Raw genomic sequence first — 20,605 nt, forward strand, 5'->3', positions numbered from 1 at the left:
TTGTGTGTGTGTGTGGCGTGCGTGTGTGTGTGTGTGTGTGTCATGTGTGTGGTGTGGGTGGTCTGTGCAGCGTTGGGTGTGTGTGTGATGTGAGCTGCTAATTAATGCCCCATCCTACAGGCCCCCAGGGACAGCAGTTAAAAGGCCATTTTTCCCTTCACTCCCACACACACACACACACACACACACACACACACACCAGGCACCGATCTGCCCCAGCGGCGTTCCTGCATCTGCGTTCCCCCAGCGCACGCTCGGAAGCACCGCCGCGCCCGCCAAGGGGGAAGAGCCCGGGAGGAAGACCCCCGCTGGCTGACAGGCAGCGCGGGGAAAAAAAAAAAAACACAGAAAAAGCAGCACACCCCGTCACTCAAAGCCGAACGGCGACTCTAGCGGAGCGTCTCCGGGACCCGCGCCGAGCTGTCCGTCTGGAAAACGGCGGGCGCTTCACGACCGCGCGTAACCGGCGTACGCGTCCCGGCCGACCCTCCCTGCTCCAGAGAGAACCCGCACCGCACGCCTCTCAGCCGACCCTCCCTGCTCCAGAGAGAACCCGCACCGCACGCCTCTCAGCCGACCCTCCCTGCTCCAGAGAGAACCCGCACCGTACGCCTCTCAGCCGACTCTCCCTGCTCCACAGAGAACCCGCACCGCACGCCTCTCAGCCGACCCTCCCTGCCCACAGAGATCCCGCACCGCACGCCTCTCAGCCGACCCTCCCTGTCCACAGAGACCCGCACCGTACGCCTCTCAGCCGACCCTCCCTGCTCCAGAGAGAACCCGCAACGTACGCCTCTCAGCCGACTCTCCCTGCTCCAGAGAGAACCCGCACCGCACGCCTCTCAGCCGACCCTCCCTGCTCCAGAGAGAACCCGCACCGCACGCCTCTCAGCCGACCCTCCCTGCTCCAGAGAGAACCCGCACCGTACGCCTCTCAGCCGACCCTCCCTGCTCCAGAGAGAACCCGCACCGTACGCCTCTCAGCCGACCCTCCCTGCTCCAGAGAACCCGCACCGTACGCCTCTCAGCCACCCTCCCTGCTCCAGAGAACCCGCACCGTACGCCTCTCAGCCGACCCTCCCTGCTCCAGAGAAACCCGCACCGTACGCCTCTCAGCCAACCCTCCCTGCTCCAGAGAGAACCCGCACCGTACGCCTCTCAGCCGACCCTCCCTGCTCCAGAGAGAACCCGCACCGTACGCCTCTCAGCCGACCCTCCCTGCTCCAGAGAGAACCCGCACCGTACGCCTCTCAGCCGACCCTCCCTGCTCCAGAGAGAACCCGCACCGTACGCCTCTCAGCCGACCCTCCCTGCTCCAGAGAGAACCCGCACCGTACGCCTCTCAGCCGACCCTCCCTGCTCCAGAGAACCCGCACCGTACGCCTCTCAGCCGACCCTCCCTGCTCCAGAGAGAACCCGCACCGTACGCCTCTCAGCCGACCCTCCCTGCTCCAGAGAGAACCCGCACCGCACGCCTCTCAGCCGACCCTCCCTGCTCCACAGAGAAGCCGTCCGCGCTGCCGGAGGCGCATTCCGACGGCAACATCTGGGGGAAGCGACCTCGCCCGTTAGCACGCGCCGGGGAGCGCTCTGATTTACAGCGGCGCGGCGCCGGGCCGATCCAGCGGGAGCCTTCGGCTCTCTGCTGACAGCGAGGCGCTTAAAAAAAAAAAGGTAGGAGAGCGGGGAGAGAGAGGGCGTGGGGAGAGGGCGGCCGTGCGGAGCCGGGCCCGGCCCGGCCCGGCGGGCGAGTGACGGGCGGCGGGGCACCTCGGCACCGCGGGACGCGCCGCCGCCCGGGCGCTTAACCGCCAGCCACGGCTCATTATTCCGAGGCACGCGGCGTCTGAGCGATGTCATTAAGGAGACAGCCAGGGAGCGGCGCGCCGCCCGCCGTCACTCAGCCACAGACGCTACCGCTGGCGTGCAGCCGGGGAGGGGGGGGGGGGGGGGAGAGAGAGAGAGAGAGAGAGGGAGGAGAGGTGAGAGCCTGAAGAGGAGAGAGAGAGCGTGAGTGAGGGAGAGAGAGAGAAAGAGAGAGCGCAGTAGGAGTGAGAGAAAGAGAGAAGAGGAGAGGAGGAGAGAGAGAGAGAGAAGAAGCGAGTGAGGGGAGGAGCAGTGAGGAGAGAGAGAAGGAGAGAGCGCGAGTGAGAGAGGGAGCGAGAGAAACAAAGAGAGCGCAGAGCGGGAGGAGGAGCTGCTCGTGGGCTTTTCTCCTCTCCCCCCCCCCCTCTCCACAGCGCAGTTTCGGGTGATTCGCTTAAAGAGCGCGGGGGGCAGGTGGGGCTGCGCTCTCGCCTCTGTTCGCCGCGTCTCCCCTCGCGCGTCCGCGATGAAAGGCTCCGCGTCTGACATTTTCCTCCCGGTTGCCGTGACAGCGCTCGCCTCGCGCTCGCGGTGAAAGCTCGCGGCTAAACCGATCAGGCTCAAGCGGAACCCCGTACGCACAAACGAACCGCACTAGACAGGGCGACACGAATTTCCCCTCCCGCCCGCCCACCCCCCGCCAACCCCCCAACCCCCCCCAACCCCCCAAGAGCAGCCAACTGTCATCATATTCCCTTCCCTACCAGAACAGTCGCTTTGCCAACAATAGAAATAATATAAAAACACACTTTATTTGTAGAGCTCCCATCGTACAGGGAAGCGCGCGTCTAAAATGGCTCACGCCGGAGTAATAACCAGTGTTAAATACACAGAATCCAATAAGTGAGTAAAAATTAAAAAAACACAGAAAAAAAAGAGGGTAAAAATCAACAACTACATAAAAGTTATCTTAACGACAGCAACATTACACGCCGCTGCCGTCGTCCCCGAAATGAAAGCGAACCGACGGATGCTGTAATGGAGACTGATTTTCATAGCCTCGGGGCAACATAACGGCTGAACCGTGATTACACAATCAGGAGGCGTGCGGAGAGCACAAAGGACGCATTCACACTGAGAACGTTAAGTGCGTAACAGTCCGCCTCTCACAGCTCCGCCCCCCACAGCTCCGCCCCCCACAGCTCCGCCTCCCACAGCTCCGCCCCCCACAGCTCCGCCCACAGCTCCGCCCCACAGCTCCGCCTCCCACAGCTCCGCCCCCCACAGCTCCGCCTCCCACAGCTCCGCCCCCCCACAGCTCCGCCCCCCACAGCTCCGCCCCCCGCTCCGAGCTGAGAACATCAGAGGAGGGCGGTGCCTTGCCCGAGCCTGTCTCCCTCCCCCGAGCACGTGGAAACCCCTCCCCCCTGTACCTACCTTGTTTCGCGTTGCTGCTGCAGAGCACCCTGTCGCACCAGCTCCTGTTGACCTCCGGCCTCCTCTTGGCTGTCCTCTCCTCCAGCGACCCGGCCCTGAGCTCCAGGTCCCCGTCGGCCTCCGAGGGGTAGGCTCCGGGCAGCGGGGCGGGGGCGGGCTCTGCCTCGGGCCTCTCGGGGGAGCCGCCCCCGCCGCCACCGCCGCCCCACAGCTCGCGCAGCTGCACCAGGTGACGCGGCTTGCTGAGCCTCAGGCCCGTCAGCTCGATGCACACCTTCAGGTTTTTCACCTCCTCCAGGAGGCGGTCGGAGGGGTGCGTCACGTCCCCCTCGGTCCACAGATCTGAGGGCGCATATTAACAGAGAGCACATAAGGGTACAGGGTTATAGGTCCCACTCCCAAGTGGGGAACCGCCCTCACACCTTTCAACAACTTAACCCGCATTGTTTCAGTAAATATCCAGCTGCATAAATGGACTGCATATTAAAAAATCATAATAAAAATAAATAAATAAAATGAAATAACCTTTGTGAATCCCTCTGGATAAGAGCGTCTGCTAAAATGTATGTAAATGTGTGCAAAACAGAGCACTTCACAACAGGACCCCATCTACACCAATGTTTCTCAACATTTTTATAGCACGGGCCAGTTGTCTGGGACTCTCCTCTTTAAAGGACAGTTTATGCTAATAATAAATGCGGCGCAGTTTACCGTAATGAGAATGAGTTTATCTGAGGACCGGGCGTAAGTACTCCAGGGGCTGGGGTGTGGGTGACAAGCACACTGACCGCCAGGGCAAGAGGCTAAACTGGCTCAACTGAGGCAACGTTTTTATGAATAAGCTGGGCGACCCCTCCCCCAAACAAGGGGCTCGGCCCCTCCCCCAAACTGGGGCTCAGCCCCTCCCCAAACCGGGCTCAGCCCCTCCTCAAACGGGCTCAGCCCCTCCCAAACCGTGGCTCGCCCTCCCCAAACAAGGGGCTCGGCCCCTCCCCAAACAAGGGCTCCCAAACGGCCACCTCCCCAAACAAGGGCTCAGCCCCTCCCAAACAAGGGGCTTGCCTCACTCACCAAACCTCGAGGGCTCAGCACCTTCCCCAAACCGGGGCTCAGCACCTCCCCCAAACCAGGGCTCAACCCCTACCCCTCTCAGTCCTCGCCGTATTCTTTCGACAAACGCCCCTCCCCCTCGGTAGGCTCAACGGTGCACAGGCAGACCAGAGCTCACCATCGCAGCCGCTCCTCCTCCCTCACAGAGGGGGGGATGGGGGGGGGGCTACACTACAGTTAAATTACTTCCAACAGAGGGGGGAGGAGGCAGGGCTGTCGCATGCATCCAGGAAAATGAATAGAAATATGAATCCCTGCGAAATCTTTCCAACATGATTGTGAATGTAACAAAAACAGCGCATACCTTGTCTATCTGTGAGTCGCTACAGAACCACAGTAAACAAATGCGTGCTTGAAATCTGTGTGGGCGGGTTCAATTAAACTGCTGCAATAAATTTCGTCCCTTTTCTATTCTTTTCCCACAACTCCCCCAGATTTCCCAAACTCAGACGACTGCAGACTCGCGAAGCATCGCAGGCTCTTCCCACAATCCCAATTTCACGGTCCTTCGCTTCGTTTCCACGACGGTGCAGGGACGTCCCACGGGGGGGCCAGACAGAGCCGGACTGGCGCTCGGGGGGATGGGGGGGAAACGGGACAGAGGTGCCGCGCCCTTACCCGTGCTCAGCCGGGGTCTCTTGGCCGGGACGTCCTGGCCCTCCTCCAGGCCTGGCGTGCGCTTCCGGGCGTGTGTGGCACCGGGGCTCACGTCCTCCGGGGGCTGCCCTTCCGCGGCCCCGCCCCCCTCGGGCTGTCCCTCCCCCTCTCTGCTCTCCGGGTGGGGCCTCCCCTGCTCCCGCTCAGGGGGGGGCGGGGCCTCCCGCGGCACCCCGCAGCGCTGCAGAACAGGAACCCTGTTGCTCACACAGGCGGGCCACGCACCTGGACACAGACAGGGAGAGACGGGAAGGATCAGGCACAGCCTGTGTGTGTGTGTGAGAGTGTGTGTGTGTGTGTGTGTGTGCGTGTGTTTGTGTGAATGTGTGTGTGTTTCTTGTGAGTGTGTGTGAGTGGTGATGTGTGTGTGTGGTGTGTGTAGTGTGTGTGAGTGTGCGTGTGTGCGTGTGTGCGCGCGTGTGAGTGTGTGTGCGTATCTGTAATTGTGTGTTCAACCTTAGTGAGTGTGTATGAGTGCATGTTTGTGTTTGTGTATGTGTGTGCGTGTGTTTGCGTGCATGTGTGTGTTTGTTTGTGTGTGAGCTGTGCATTTTTTTTCAGAAAATAAAATATAGCGAGAAGACTACTTGATCAAAAGAAAGCTCAATTGCGTTCAAAGCTTCAAACGGGCTTCTCTGGACCGTAACAGGGAAAGAGGAGTGGAAAACGCAGTCTGAGGCGAAAACAACACCCCCCCCCTTCCCCCGCTCACCCTCCCCCTGCGCCTGACCTCCACCACGCCCTTCCCACACAGTGCGTGCCTGGGACTCGCTGGCTCGAGCGCCTCGCTGCCTTAATTAGCCTTAAACGTCAGCTCGGCCCGGCTCCAGCACCAGTGCGCCCTGGGAAAGTCCCCCTCCTCCCTCCCCTCCCCCCCCCCCTCCTCCCCCCCCTCGCCCTCGCAGCGCTCCACACGCACGAGGGCTGTGTGAAGGCTCCTTAAGAATGCCTGCGTGCCGCCAGACCCGCTGCGGCAGATCAAAGCCCGAGCTACGGGGGCCTGCGCTCGTGCCTGCGATGGCAGCGGGGCCTGGCCGTAGCTCCGGTCCCAGCAGGAACCCGGTCCCCCCCCCAACACCCCCCCCCCCCTCCCCTCAGCTCTCACGTGAGGCCCACAGATGTGCCCGAACCCCCCCAGCCAACCGCCAGCGCCTTAAATCACCCGGTCTCGCGAATGGCAATCACACAGCTCCTGACACATGCATCCCATAACTTATCGCCGCTGCGACAGCAACCAAACGCCAAGGAGTTTGGAGGGGGGGCGGGGAGGGGGCGGTGGGGGCGGCGAAGATTGCCATGGCAACATTATCCACTTTGCCCATAGCAACCGAGCGGCCTTGCCATTCACATAAAAATGTCCAATGATTGCCAGACACGAGGGGAGAAAAGCAGGCCAGAGAGGGGTCAACCCCCCGCTTTGCATTCGGCGACAGGCGTCTTCCTTACACCCCTCCTCCTCCTCCCGTCCGGCCCCCCCGCCTCATCAGCCCTGGCTCAAAGTTTGGGTACACACACACTCTGCGCAAAGCGGGCCAGACAATGCGCTCACAAAGTGCACAATAATGAGCCACTCGCTCTCATTTGAAATTCAGATTAGCCGCCTAATTGAGAAACTCACTTGGATGCACTTAAACTCCGTAAACAAGGAGAGATATAAAAAAAATATAGGAGACGTACAAAGCAACTCGTCTCCACAAATTGGCAACAAAAATGTATAAAACAAAATGCTCTCGTGGCATGCAAAAAGTCAAAGCTATAACAAAGTAAATGAATACATCCAAACTAGGAAAGCTGAATACGGTACAGAATATAACTCACAGGAGTTCACACTTATATCTCTACAAAAAGTGAGAAAACGTCGATATAAAAGGAGCAATCCTGGTAAAACGGGGAAGGCACCAGAGATTCCAGGTAGTATTTTAAGCCAGAATCTGTCTGAGCACATACATATTTCTCAAGGAAAGCCGAAATGCTGCAGGACTGCGTGTTTAACACTGAGAAGAAAAATCTTTACTATGACATAAAACCGTCCAACGGTTGCAGTCAACCAGAGTAACTTCACAAGCTGGATGGTCATTCCAAGAAAAACTCTTCCCTTTGTCCAGCTTGTACACGCACCACACACCACACACCACACACACACACACACACACACACACACACACACACACACACACACACACACACACACACACACACACACACACACACACACACACACACACACACACACACACACCTTTGTTTGACAGCTTAGCGACGCTGACACAGGGCTAACACGCCGCATACGTGCTAACACAGGCTGTCACACAGCCAGGCCAGAGATGTGTCACCACAGCGAGTCTCTCTCCAGAACTTTGAACACCATGATTCAACCGTTCACAACACAACAAAGAACTCTCTACAAAGAAGAGGCGTGTGTGTGTGTGTGTGTGCGCGTGTTGCTGTGAAGGTCATAATGTATGTCTGTCTGTGTGTGTGTGTGTTTGTTGCTGTGTAGGAAATAATGTGTGTCTGTGCGTGAGAGTGTGTATGTGTACATGCGTGCTGTTGTGTAGGATATAATGCGTGGTGTGTGTAAGTGTCCTGCGTAGGGTACATACTGCGAGTGCGCGTGCGTGCATGTGTGTGTGTGTGCTCGTGCGGTGCGGAGCCGTATCGAGCTCGCTGGGGGGGGGAGGGGGGGGGCGCGCGGGGGCTCCTTACCGTCTTTCTCAGCCTGCGTGGGGGGGGCGGTGACCCCCGGATGGGCGCTGCGCTGGCTGCAGTCCCAGTCTCCCCGGCTGTGCTGGCCGTCTGCCAGCTCCCGGCCCGGGCCGCCGCCTCCCTCCTTCTCCTTCAGCTCCAGCTCAGAGAAGCGCATCATTGCACGCTACAAGCATACACGCCGCCGCCATGAAACGAACCACGCACAGCTAAACAAAAAAATCTGCTTCCCTGCTCCTCTTCTAAACCTGGCCACACAGCATCTCTACCACTTCAGAGAAAATTATTTTCCTCAGTCCAGTGCTTAAAAAGTAAGGGCTAACAAACAAATAAGGCAGCATGTAAGATGACATTTATACCAAGGCAAATCTTTTTAGTGCATTCCATGCTTTCTGGGAAATGTTCCTGCTGTTATTTCCTGTTATACAAACATTTCTAACAAGACTGGCCTCCTTAACATGGACGATTCTGGGTAAGAGGAGAGAGCCTGGCCGACTGTCATAACTTCCTGCAAAATAAATTCATTTGAACGTTTTAATTTGTAATAAAAAATTTAAAGAACTGACCTCACAGTTAGCAGCAGGTTGACTTATATTACTGTCCTCTTGTGATAAGCCTTCCATCTAAGCAATTAAAATGGGTGCTCAATGTATCTGTCAATCATTTCAATTATACGACACATCTTGACACTGTGACATCACAAATGTGCAAACTTAAAATAAATGAAACAGTGAGCCAAAACAAAACCATCATTCTCACTTCTGGACTATAGTGTAGGGGGAGGGGGGGCAAAATGACAGTTTATGACAGGCTGCCATACTCGGAATAGTTTGAAAAGTATGAACAGTTACTTTCCATTTCTTTTTCTAACCAAATTAAGCCCATTATTTATAACTGGCATTAGAGAAAAGAAGACTAATCTTGATATTTTGACAATTTAAAATCCAGAAATTCAGCTGTAACAGTTTTGCTTCGAGACTCGTCAAATGCATAAAATCACAGCAAATAGAAACAAGGCATAAAATATACATTTAAGCTGTCCCTGGCTGACGGAGAATCTCTCGCTCCGAATGGACGAGTGAAATCAGACATACGGGTAAACAAACACAGAGACATCTACAAATGAGCTGTCTGGAAAGTTGCTGTGCTGGAAATGAAAACATGAACGTGCGCGTGAGTGCGTGAGTGTGCGGCTCTACGTGTGGTTGGGTCGCGCATTGGCGAGCGAGCGAGCGTGTGTGCGGGAGCCGGCGCTGCGGGTTTTCGCTGTTCCGTTAACAGACGCTTTCAGATGACAGCCGGGGCGGCATTAATCCGCTCCGGTCGACTGAGCGCAGTGCAAACAGAGCGCGCTCGCGGGAGGGGGGCGCGGGGAGAGCGGGGAGAGCCAGGTCTCCCGCATGCAGCGGCTGGGAGCGGAGAGGGGCCGACGCGCTGCGCGGCGAGGGCAGGAGGGGCGCTCAGGGGGAGAAGGCTTAGAGTCCGCCAGAGAGAGAGAGAGCCAGGGAGTGAGAGAGCAAGAGGGAGGGGAGTGGGAGAGAGAGGGGGGAAGAGAGGGAGAAAAAGGGAGGAACAGAGCAATAAAGAGAGGAGTGGGAGAGAGAGAGGGGGAAAGAGAGGGAGAAAAGGGGAGGGAGAGGGCAATACAGAGAGGAGTGGGAAAGAGAGAAAGTGAGGGAGAGAGTGAGATAGAGAGAGGGAGGGGACAGGGAGTGAAAGCGAGTAAGAGAGGAGAAGGAAAAGAGGGAGTGGGAGAGAGAGAAAGGGAGATAGAGAGGGAGGGAGAAGGAGAGGGGAGGGGGCGGGAAGACTCTGTATTTGGCTGAAGGGGATAAGTGTCCTTTGGGGGAGGGTAGAAAGGCAGGGGTGCGGGACGACCTACCCCCGGCTCACCCGCAGGTTAACAGTCCCCTCCAGCAGTGCGAACCCGTGGGGCTGCAGGCAGACACGTTCTGCAGACGTGCTTCTGCTCCGGCGAGCAGTGCGGCCGCAGGCAGCGCGTTGCGTTAACCCTTCCCACCCCCACGCATGCAATGCATTAACCCTTTCACTCAGGTAGCCAAGCACTGCTTCAGCCGCCATGCGCAGGGGTGGGGGGCAGCCTGCTGCCGATAAGGAGCATGCGTAGCTGATGACCTACGAAGCGTTCTGGATAGTTAACCACAGAACGATCTGCTGTCAGACCAATATACGTACGTATTTTTAACAATTCGGGAAGCAAGCGTTTTTAAATAGCTTTTGCGGTTAATAGGAATAATCAATTGCTTTTGGGATTCACAGTGGTGCAGCGAGAAATGAGATCGCAAAAATAGGCATCAGTATTGCATTCTGAATCCAAACTCACATATCGCATGTGTGTAATGAATAGGAATCTGTAAACGTGGACTTGAGTGTGAACCACTTCCTTTCTGCCTATGTAAAGACTGTCGAGTGCCCAGCAACCATGTTGTAAACGAACAACAAAAAAACTCCCATTCCCACCCCTCCCACTGCCTGCTCCCTCAATGTAGGGGAGAAGTACCAAGAACTGACCTGTAGGGCGCGCTGTTCCCGGCTCAGCTTGCTGGAGTCTGCATATAGCTCGGTGGTGACGCATTTGAAGCGGTCGCCAACATAACCGGAGGAGTTAGCGATCCTCTTAGCCAGGCTAGACCTCCTGGTCTTGGAGGAGCCATGGCTGCCATCATCATCCTCCTCGTGGGACTCTCCATCCTCTGGGACATCCTTAACCGGGTCTATGTGGTTCTGGAAGCTGTGGAACTCATGCCGGGTGTCAGCCTGCTCAGAAGTCCTGTCTCCAGCGGTTCTGTCTCCAGAGGTTCGAGCACAGCGCAGGGTCTGCTGCTCCAGCAAGTCTGGGAGTGGGCTGTGACAGGCGGGACTCTCCGCGCCCTGGATGACGGCATGCTCAGGGGAGGCATGGTCTCGACGGACGTCTGGCTCCTGGAGCGCCGCTTTTCCATGGGGCTCCAGCTGCTTGTCAGATTCGGCCAACTGGCGGGAAAGTAGGAGCTGCATTAGCTCTGGCTCTCCCTCACCAGAAGGCCTGGCAGGCTCCTCTTTCTTCCCAGTGGGGGGGCTTAGCTTTGTGGCCTGAAAGCTTCCATCCACATCATCCTGGATCAGGTCAATGCAGATGATCTTCTCCTTCCCACAGGGTGCAGGCAGCTTATTCTGGGGCTTAAGTCCCTGGCCTGCAGACCACTCAATCTCCCTGTTGGGCCTGTTGTGAGTTCCGTCGACTGGCTCCGTGGAGTGGTGGCGCTCCTCGTGGAGCCTGAGCTTTTCCTGAGTCTTCGGCCTCCGTTCGAGCCGCTCACTGACTTTGGGGTCTAGCCCAGCCCCAAGATGGGGGGACATCAGGGGGTGGACCATCTCCTGGGATTCGTGGTAGGTCAGGAACTCCCCGTGACTGGACGGCAGCCCGTATGGGAGACCGTGCTTTGGGGGCGCCACTCGTCCAGGAAATAGACCTCCACTACCCAGGAGGACAGGGTGGGGGTAAACTGGGCCTTTCCCAGGAAGCGGTATGTGAGGAAGGGACATTCCATCTGGGTACGGCAGGTACCTGTTGGCGTACGCTATGGAAGGTGGCAGGAAGGTGTCGTTCTGGGGCAGGTACAGGTGGCCAGGGGTTTGGCCATTCTCCAGGTGAGACTGTGGAGGTTTGTAGGTGATCTCTTGGGTTTCGGGCCTCTTGGGTATTTTGGCCAGTTTCCCAGAGGTAGGCTGGCTGGCCTGGGGGGACTTCTCAGGAATGGTGGAGCCAGGCTTGGGCCACTCACCGTTTAATTTTGGGGAAGGGGATGTGGAGGCCGGGCGGCCAGCAGGGGTCACCACGGCAGGAGTGGGTGTGGGGGCAGGGATCCCATTAGGTTCCCCAATCCGGGGGCAGGAGGAGCTGCGCTGCTGGGGCAACGCGCGATCCAGGTTCTTGTTCTTGATAACGGAGGTGCCAAGGTTCTGACTGGAGTCCAGGTTATGGGTGGGGCCAGGCCCAGGTACCACCCAGGAAGAGTGTAAAGTGCTTATAATCTCGGGCCTCTCTGGGGGTTTGGAGGAAGTGCTAACTATAGGGGAAGGGGACAGCGTCTCTTTCAGGAGGTCTCGGCAGGGTAGCTGCCCATATCGGGTTGTGGGGGAGTTGCCCAATTTGGCTATGGCCTCTAATTTAGGGGGGATCCCATTGGGAGCTGCTCCAAAATCAGTGATTTTCGCAGATAAGTCCAGCGGCTTATCAGCGGGATCTTTAGCAGAACCTTGCTGGGCTGGCTTCTCAGATGTGGTCTTCGAAGGAGACTTGCTGCTCCTCCGCTCACCCCCGCTGCCACTCCAGGGCTCCAAGCCCCCCTCCTTGCTTTTTGATTTGTGCCCAGCAGGCCGGGCTGGGGAATGGTGGTCCGGGTTCACGCCAGTCATAAAGAAAGGGTGGCTCACGGATGGGGAGGTGGAGGAGGAAGATGAAGAGGGGGGGCCTCGAAGCAGCGACTTCTGGAAGTCCAAAGAATTGTCCAGTAGAGGAGGGGGCGGCGGAGGGGGGGCAGGGGTCTGAGGCAGACAGGCAGGTGTACGGGAGGACTGCATCAGGAGGGATGAGGTGGAGTCCACCGGGAGACTGCTGCCACTGCCATTTATGCTTGTACTGCTGCTAGCGCTGCTACCCCCGGCGCTACCCGAGCTCTTGCTGGAGGCGGTGCGGCTAGATTTTGAGCTGCTGCCGTGCTGCCGGTCGCTGTGGGACTGGTGGAGGGATTGGGGAGGCGGCTGGTGGAGCTGCTGGCCGAACGCAGAGGGCTCATGGTGGATCCTGGGCCCAATGCTCTGCAGACCTTTGTCCTGGCAGTGCACCAGTGGAGACAGGGCCGTAGGGGCCACACTCGCGGTGGGGATCCTCAGGGGAGGAGCCAGGGGGGAAGTTATGGGGGCTGGAGGAGGGGGGTAAGGGGACATATAGAACATACGCTCCGTTCCAGCGGCACTGCCCCCCGCCCCCCCACAGAGGGGCTGGTAGGGGAGGTGCTGGGCCAGGTAAGGGGATGGCTGGGAGAGGAAAGAGGCCTTGTACATGTTCAGAGCAGCATATTTGGATGAGTCCAGGAAGGGGTACATCCCGGCATCCGGATAAGGGTTCATCCAGGGGAGGCGCAGGTAGGCACTGCTACCATTCAGCCCCAGCTCTGCCTGCTTTTCAGTGGTGCCCATGCGCCGGTCGAGCCCTAGGGCGTCCCCTCCGGCTCCAGGCACCATCAGGTGCTTCTGCAGGCCTGGGGCGGGGCTGGGGCTCTTGTAAAGGCTGACGTAGCTGCCGGCAGGCTTCCGGCTCTCCAGTGCCATGTCGGGCTTGTAGTGCAGGTCGTAGCCCATTGGCACGCCGGCCGCTTCCCTGGGCTTTTCAGCGGACAGGGCCCGGAGCCCCGGGTAGACCACCCCGCCGTGAACGCGCAGGCTCTCCCTCATCAGGCTGCTCCGGTCCATGGCCAGCGCTGCGAGAGGGTTCATCCTGCAGGCCGCACTCGCATCCACCTGTAAAAACACCCCAACACAGCGTGTCAGGAAAATACAGAACAATAAGAATAGCAATACAATTCATTTACAGAGCAACTGAAAGTGCTCAAGTAAAATGCATATTAAATCAAATATGCAACACACACACACACCTTTAGAACGAAGGACGTCTAAAGATATTCTGTTTCCCACATTTTCACTGTAGCAGAATCCACACATCAATCGGAAGCGTTTTGTTACCCACATAAGACAATAAATAAAACCATAGAACGTGAATATGATCATTTTGAAACTGCAAAATAGTCAAAGAGCAGTATTTTTCTACTCCGAGGTACTAGCCCATTACATGACCCAATGCAAATCACAGAGAATGCATACGCACGCATGCATTACACTCAGGTGAGAATCTTTCCTTTTCCAGGTGAGAACCTTTTGCTTTATCACGGCTGTGTGAAAACACGGATAGCCACCTGACCATCAGCTGAGGGCACTGGAGAGGCTAGATACTTTGCAGAATTACGCAAACACAAAAAGTCACTTCAGGCAGATACAGAACCTACACAAGGAATACTTCCTGAAATCAGAATCGCTGCTTCAAAAACGTAACCGTTCATGATTTTTCTCATGCTCAAAATAAGGGGGGCAGGAAACGGACACGTTTGATGCCTGTCCAAGGGCAACGTTGCATGTGACCACAGATCTGCACGACCCATCCATGCCAGCGGGCACAGGGCATCCTGGCCTGACTAATGCATGCGACCTGCCCTGCTGCTGCTGAATACTAACCAGGAAGCACATTAATTAAGTTTCATCCCTTCGTGGCAGTTTTGATCCATTTCATTTTATAAGCTGTAGGCCCATTTGCAAATTGTCCTGGCTGAGCGAAGTCACGATCGATGGTAATCAAACGCAGCTGCCCGCGCCGATTCAGGAAGGGCGAAAAAACATCCTGGCACGTCGTGGCACGCGTAATTCACAGACAGAGTAAGCGTTAGTGCGACACCGCGAAGTTCCCGCGCAGGCTTTGGGCATCGTTAAAAGAGGAATCGCTGCCAACTGCGACAGAGGACTTACCATGCTTTGTGTGATGTGGGTCCCTTCTCTTAATTCCAGGTAGGGTTTCTGGAGTTCACCATAACTTACAGGTACCGTCCTGTCCAAATAAAAATGATAAATGAATAAATACTCAAAACACAACAAGCTTAACCTTCCTATAGTCATCATATCAGCAGCAAACCTATATTCTCTGTTAAACTTTTGAACATTGTTATGTTCATTATAATTGTTATAAAGAACAACACACCATTCCTTTAAAACTTCTGTAGATTATAAAAAGGTATGGCAAGTGTTTCATGCCTGCCTCTTAAATCCCAAAACCTACTAAACGATTAATGGCAAAGCTGCTCTTTTGTTCCCATCTAAACCACATGTAAGATACGGAAATTTGCAGGACCTTGCCTTGTAAAATAACACGCTAAATGAAAATTAATATCCGGCATTCGTGCTCCAGAAAAGCAATGGCAAGGTGAGATGGCGCAACGCTGGTAGAAGGATCCTTTAATCAAGTTAATATGTTTCCGCACTGGCCTTCATCGGATGAATGCTGAAATGTGATACTGACTGCTTAAATAAGGCATTTTGACTTCATAAGAATGCACAAAAGCAAAGGGAATGCTCGCTGTGGCAGGCTTCCTGCTCCGTAATATGACCATGCCTCCCTGGCCGGGAAGCTGACCTCCAGAGCAGAGACGAAGCGCACACACACGTCCCTTATCGGGGAAAAGAACGCACGCACAAGTCGATAAGGAATACTTCCGCAGCGATCTCATAATCCGGGGGGAGGTGGTGGTGGGGTGGGGTGGGGGGGGGCAAAATGGCTGTCATCCGGCAGAAGGAAAATTTCATCATTACACCGCAGAGGCAGATGCAATCGCTGTGCGCGCTGCCTGCCAGGGCCTGCGCCCGGGAAATGGCATTGGGGGATAAGGGGAGGGAGGCGTTGCCGGGCTGCGATACGACCGCGGTTATTGATGGGTTTACGGGCTCTGTATTTCAATAATGCCGACCTGTCCTTATCTTCAGACACTGCTGCTGCCGGCGTGGGGTGGGCGGTGGGGGATACATCTATCACACCACCTCCTCAATCTCTCCTCCCTCCAATTAAAGCATGCGCCCCCGGAAAGGAAAGCAAGAGCAAAGCCCATTCCGAGGGCCTTTGTGCGCTCTCCCCTCCTTTCCTCTCTCTCTCTCTCTCTCTCTCTCTCTCTCTCTCTCTTTTCCCGGAACCCAATGCCACCCAGTCCGAAAGAGCAAACTTGCATTGTGGGGGGGCGAGCGCTGAATGGCGTTCTCGGCACCGCTGCTCCGTACCCTCCTTGACCCCGCACATTCAGAGCGCTGCCAGCGAGAGGAAAGATTATACATCACACGCCACCGCGGTGCGAGGCCATTTACCCCCTGCCAGGGAGAAACACCTCGTGCGGCAAAAAAAAAAAACAAAAAAAAAACTAATCCGGGCTGCAACGACTGCTGCAATCATGATTTTCAGGAAGCATTCATTGTTACCTCACCAAAAAAAAGATAAAAAGTGGAAAGAAAGCCTTTATATGAAATGCATAACATCTATTGTAGCCAATTTAAACTAAACCTCTGGGTTTTATAATGTATTTCACAAACAAATACAATTTTGCTGAAAAAATTTAAATATTGTGTTAAAAAAAACCTGTTACCTGTTAACTTGTATTTGAAAACAACGCTGATATTTTTTTAACTACTGCAATCAAGATTTTCATGAAGCACTCATTGTTCCTTCACCAAGAAAAAGTGGAAAGAAAATCTTCTCCATGAAATTTATAATGTCTACTTCAGCCAATTTAAACTAAACCTTTGGGTTTTATAGTGCATTTGACAGATACATTTTTGCTGAAAAAAAGTAATATTGTCAAAAAAAACATGACAATATATCCATACCACACCAAGGTATGGATATATTCAAGGGCATGAGGACCAAGCCAGAGTCTAAGCACTAATTTATCACTTATTTGTGATAGTAATTTCCGATCAAAAGAACGACAATCCACTGTGATTATCTTTGAATATTTGAAAATAAAAATTCATCACCCACACGCTCGAATGAACACACGGTTCTAAAAAGAAACGTCAGTGACAGAATCTGCGTGGTATGCATAGTGTCCTGTGCTAAGCAAACATGTTGCTGTGAATTTAGGCGTTTCCCCCTGCTGCCACATCCAGACAGGCTTGGCTCCAGCTTGCTACACTTGTGCGAAAACTGGATCATAAAGTGTTCCACTCTGCCGGCCCTGGCCAAGCAACATCTTTCTGAGCCAAGGATGTAGATACAGAAGTGGCGCTAAAGAAAGGCGGTGGAGCACTTCTGATTGCAAGAGGCAATTACCTGAGGACGGCGCTGTACCTGCGTGTGTGGGGGAGGGACAATAAAGCCAGAGGGAAAATAAATCACGTTCTCCTGAACCCTTTCCCTTTTTTTCGTAAAGAAGCGCGTCTGTTTCTGCCGTTGCCGCTACCGGCAGCTCTAAATCCCAGCATGCCAGTTTTATTACAGTGGCCTCGGATCCATTAATCTACCGAGTTTGGAGCCATTCCCATTTCTGTTATGGCTCGAGCTCAAGCGAAGCCTGAACACTCACTCCAGCCTAGAGGGAGTGAACCCGTGTTCTACTCTGCCCACAAAAAAGCCGTTGCCGTCTGTTACGTACAAAACGGCTTTCCCATGCCTTCACAAACACTGCCGTTCCTCCGGGCTGGCAAGTCATTTTACACAGCGCAAAGAGAGTCCAGCCGAGACAAAACAACAAAGGAAGGGGTGGGTACACGGCGGGGGGCAGTCAGCAGTTATACCACAAATAGCCTAATGAATTCTAAATCACCGCAAGAAAACATGCTCTCGTTCATCTCCACCCTTTGGTTCTCGGAAACAAGATCTCACCTTCCCTCCGCGTTAGAGGCCAGCGGTGATACAGGTTTTCGCATGCCCGCTTTCCTGGGATGCAAATGCCGCCCACATAAACACGCCACGCCACCTGTTAGTAGGTTATACGACACTGGCTTAACGGAGATAAAGGGAAACCTAACCTGCGGTCAGACCACGCTAGCCAGCAGTGTCTCGTGACGGCACGGCGACAAAGTCTACCCCGCAAATTGTAACTGGGTTTGTGAAATTATCCACTTTAGAAGCTTCAGAAACTTTAAAGTGACACGAAAATAAACTAGAAATACGATGGGCACCCTGGACATAAGGGCTTAGAAAGGCAAAAGTTAAATTTAACCACATTAAGATTATGAACATTGTTCCAAATTATACTCACTCCAGTTGTCAATATTTCATTACAAAGGGGTGTTACATAGTGACCTCTCCTCCCTAGTTTCGTTTAAATTCCAAAAACCGGCTTCCAAAAGTGTCTGGTCAAATTATAGCAGGCTGCAACTGCGGTCTTGTACGGTTCGGTCTGTAACTCTGGTCACGATTTCACCCAAAATCGGCATATCGTATTTCCACGTAAACTTCTTTAACCATGGAGCAATACAAACGAACGTGTTTTGCAGAAACCCCGTTGGTATAGTTTTGCACGTTTTCAGTTTAAATAAAATCACTCATCGTGATTTCTTTTCGTGCGCACCAAGTCCGCTGCGGTCGAGTCAATTATTTATGATTGGTCTAACTCCTTGCGCCTTAAATTCTTTACTTCTATTTTATGGCCTCCTAAAGCCATAAAGCTCGGCGGCAGTGGGGCGTAATATAATACTCAGGTGTGTAGGCTAGTTTAAGCGCCACACACGTGTGCCTTTGAACTTCGCCGTAGAGTTTGCCCAAGACTAAACGAAAAAGCAAAGAGCAGTTTCCGTGCACGAGCAAATTAACACATCAAATAAAGCTTTGGCCTTGGTCATGGCAGTATATTCAGCCTAAATGTAATAGGCCACAGTACGAGAGAAAACGTAATGAGACCGTTTAATTCATATTCAATTTGAAATATTTAATCAATGAACCATTCATAATATTTAACTGGTTGATGTACCAGAGAATTCTATTCAAAAAGCTACTGTAGAACATACAGACCACTACAACTGGATTTCAGAAACCCAACGGAACGCATTGCAAAACCCGACATGCTAAATCCTGTCGTCGAACTTCATCTGAACCCAAAACTTTACTAGGCCTACTCCTCAAAGAGGAAATCTGCAGAACAATGGTTTCAATACAATATCTACGTAAAAACTCTCGAACCCTCTTTAATTGTCACAATAGTTCAACCCTGTCGTATTTTCCTTCGAAAGATTTTGGGAAAACAATAACGGAATATTTAATGAAAATTCGATAAACATAATAGTGATTAATCGAACGCAGCAAATTTGCGGTTCGGAGGTCGCATGTCCATCAAATTAATCGGATGACAAGTCGCTGTTACATGCGCGACATTCTTCCTCCCTGCTCGGGCACCCTTCTGTTGGGATGGGCTGGCTGGGTCGCACAGAATATGTAATCTCAGAGCGTTTTAATACTGGCGCGTTCTTGCATCGCACTTCGTTTTACAATAAATCCATGGCGCCCAATCTCTGAAATTGTGCTAGTGCACTAGATTACTTCGTAAAGTCAACCTCCTTGGTTCGTAGTAAACTGAACACGTAAAATCAGCACGTATGTAGCTTTGTCTAATCACAATTTTGCTCGTAATTTATTTTTAAAAAACCACGGCGGATAGACTCGATTGAGTCAAGTCAAGAACGATAAAATGCAAAAATACAAAAGTAATTTGATCAGTGGCATAATCCCAATAGGCAAGGTGACACCTATCTATCTCGTATTGCATCACAATGTGTGTAATTACACTATTTACACTAAGTCAATTTACCGAGATATTTGAATGGTTTCTGCTGGCTTAAATTCGCTCAGTTGCAGTTAAAGAAAACACAAGGATACATCACACTACATGCGACATTCCAGCTGTAACGAAGAGAGCAAGGTGACAACATCATGACATCATCTACGGGATAGGTTGGGGGGGGGGGGGTTCCACACGCAGTTTGTTCAATATAATAATGGGTTCCCCAAATGAACCGCTCGCCACCAGCGCTGCGCTAGAATCTCCAACGGGAGGAGCGTGTCAGTGCGAGGGAGAGAGCGATCGCGATACCCCAGCTGCATCAACTCGGGAGCTGCGATTTGGCGCCCTCTCGCTTTCTTTCTCTAGCTGATTGCCAGCTTTATGTGGCGCTCAAGCCGGTCTCTTAAAGATGTAGTGTGACGCTCCATAATCAGTCCACAAATTGGATAAAAATTTAAACCAAGATTAAGGCGAGCATTTCTGCGCACACTACACACTGCGCCAGTGTCCAGGGCTACAACTCCCCCCCCCCCAATCATTATCCCAAATAATATCCTGGACGACAATTCCTCTGGTTCACCGGTATATAATTAGGGATAATGAAGAGCAACTCCCTTAACCAAAATACAACACGCTGTGAACTGCTACATTCTACTGTGTTTCTGTTACACCAACCAATTGACTGAATGTCCATCCGCCCAATTCATAGGAGAATATGGTATTTATTGAACAGTTATTAAAGACGACATAAGCAATGTGCAACTATTTTATCCACTAATTGACACACACCTATGGGCTAGATATTCCGTTTTGACAATGGACCTAGCATGTAACCAAAGGCAAATAAACGTATGCTGTTCAGAAATCTCATCTAAAAAACATCAAATAAACTGTCATGTCTTAAAGTTTTATTTATGTTTATTTCATGTATGGACGGAAAGCAGGAACGACAGACAATATCACAGGCTACTCTACACTGATGGGTACATAGCAAACCGCTTAATTAAACCGCAAATGCTTCATTAAACACTGCGATGCTTTGCTCGAGCAGTCATTCCGCAAAACTCCGGGAGAGTTTCCGATGGCAGACTTTAAATTGCACACCAAACGACCTCAAAATGAAATGAAAATCAAATTTCAGAAAACGTCAAACAAAACTAGTACGTCTGACTGTCAACAAATCCTACCTTTTCCTTTACATCGATTATTCACCGAAATTGTAATCGTAGCCACAGGCAACACGCTTAGTTAAAATAAAATGCTCTTAATACTCAAACAACCAAATTACTCTCTTGTACCCCAGTGCGTGTTGTTGCAGCCAGTTAAAATGTTTTTCTTTTTCTTTCTGTAAGGTTATGCAACGCTGCAGTAGCGTCTACAAGCTTCAAAAACAGCTTATGCGATTAAGGACCACTTTTGAGCACCATGGATAATTTTTGATACAGGTCACACGAGGTAGCTACAATTCTAAATATTTTTGTTTTGTTACATTTCGTTAGCAACACAACTACCAGTATAGG

The 20,605-nt window shown here is 53.0% G+C and overlaps 1 protein-coding gene across 5 annotated transcripts in view; it reads right to left on the reverse strand.

The window, feature by feature from the left end:
- The window catches only part of bcor (BCL6 corepressor), a 60,954-nt gene that overhangs the window by 30,634 nt on the left and 9,715 nt on the right, over positions 1-20,605 (reverse strand). For 2 of the 5 annotated variants that reach the window (XM_064327125.1, XM_064327123.1), the window contains exons 2-7: positions 14,296-14,374; positions 10,249-13,239; positions 8,283-8,339; positions 7,717-7,882; positions 4,972-5,235; positions 3,244-3,585 (exon numbers count right to left, since the gene is read on the reverse strand). In XM_064327125.1, coding sequence (XP_064183195.1) covers positions 3,244-3,585; positions 4,972-5,235; positions 7,717-7,882; positions 8,283-8,339; positions 10,249-13,239; positions 14,296-14,298 — 3,823 coding nt within the window. In that variant the 5' untranslated portion in view covers positions 14,299-14,374. Of the gene's footprint in view, positions 1-3,243; positions 3,586-4,971; positions 5,236-7,716; positions 7,883-8,282; positions 8,340-10,248; positions 13,240-14,295; positions 14,375-17,188; positions 17,480-17,567; positions 18,192-20,605 lie in introns of those variants that run through there. The other 3 variants (XM_064327124.1, XM_064327121.1, XM_064327122.1) reach the window with 3 other exon arrangements.

This window comes from Anguilla rostrata, chromosome 3 (genome assembly GCF_018555375.3).
Source record: "Anguilla rostrata isolate EN2019 chromosome 3, ASM1855537v3, whole genome shotgun sequence".
NCBI lineage: Eukaryota > Metazoa > Chordata > Actinopteri > Anguilliformes > Anguillidae > Anguilla > Anguilla rostrata.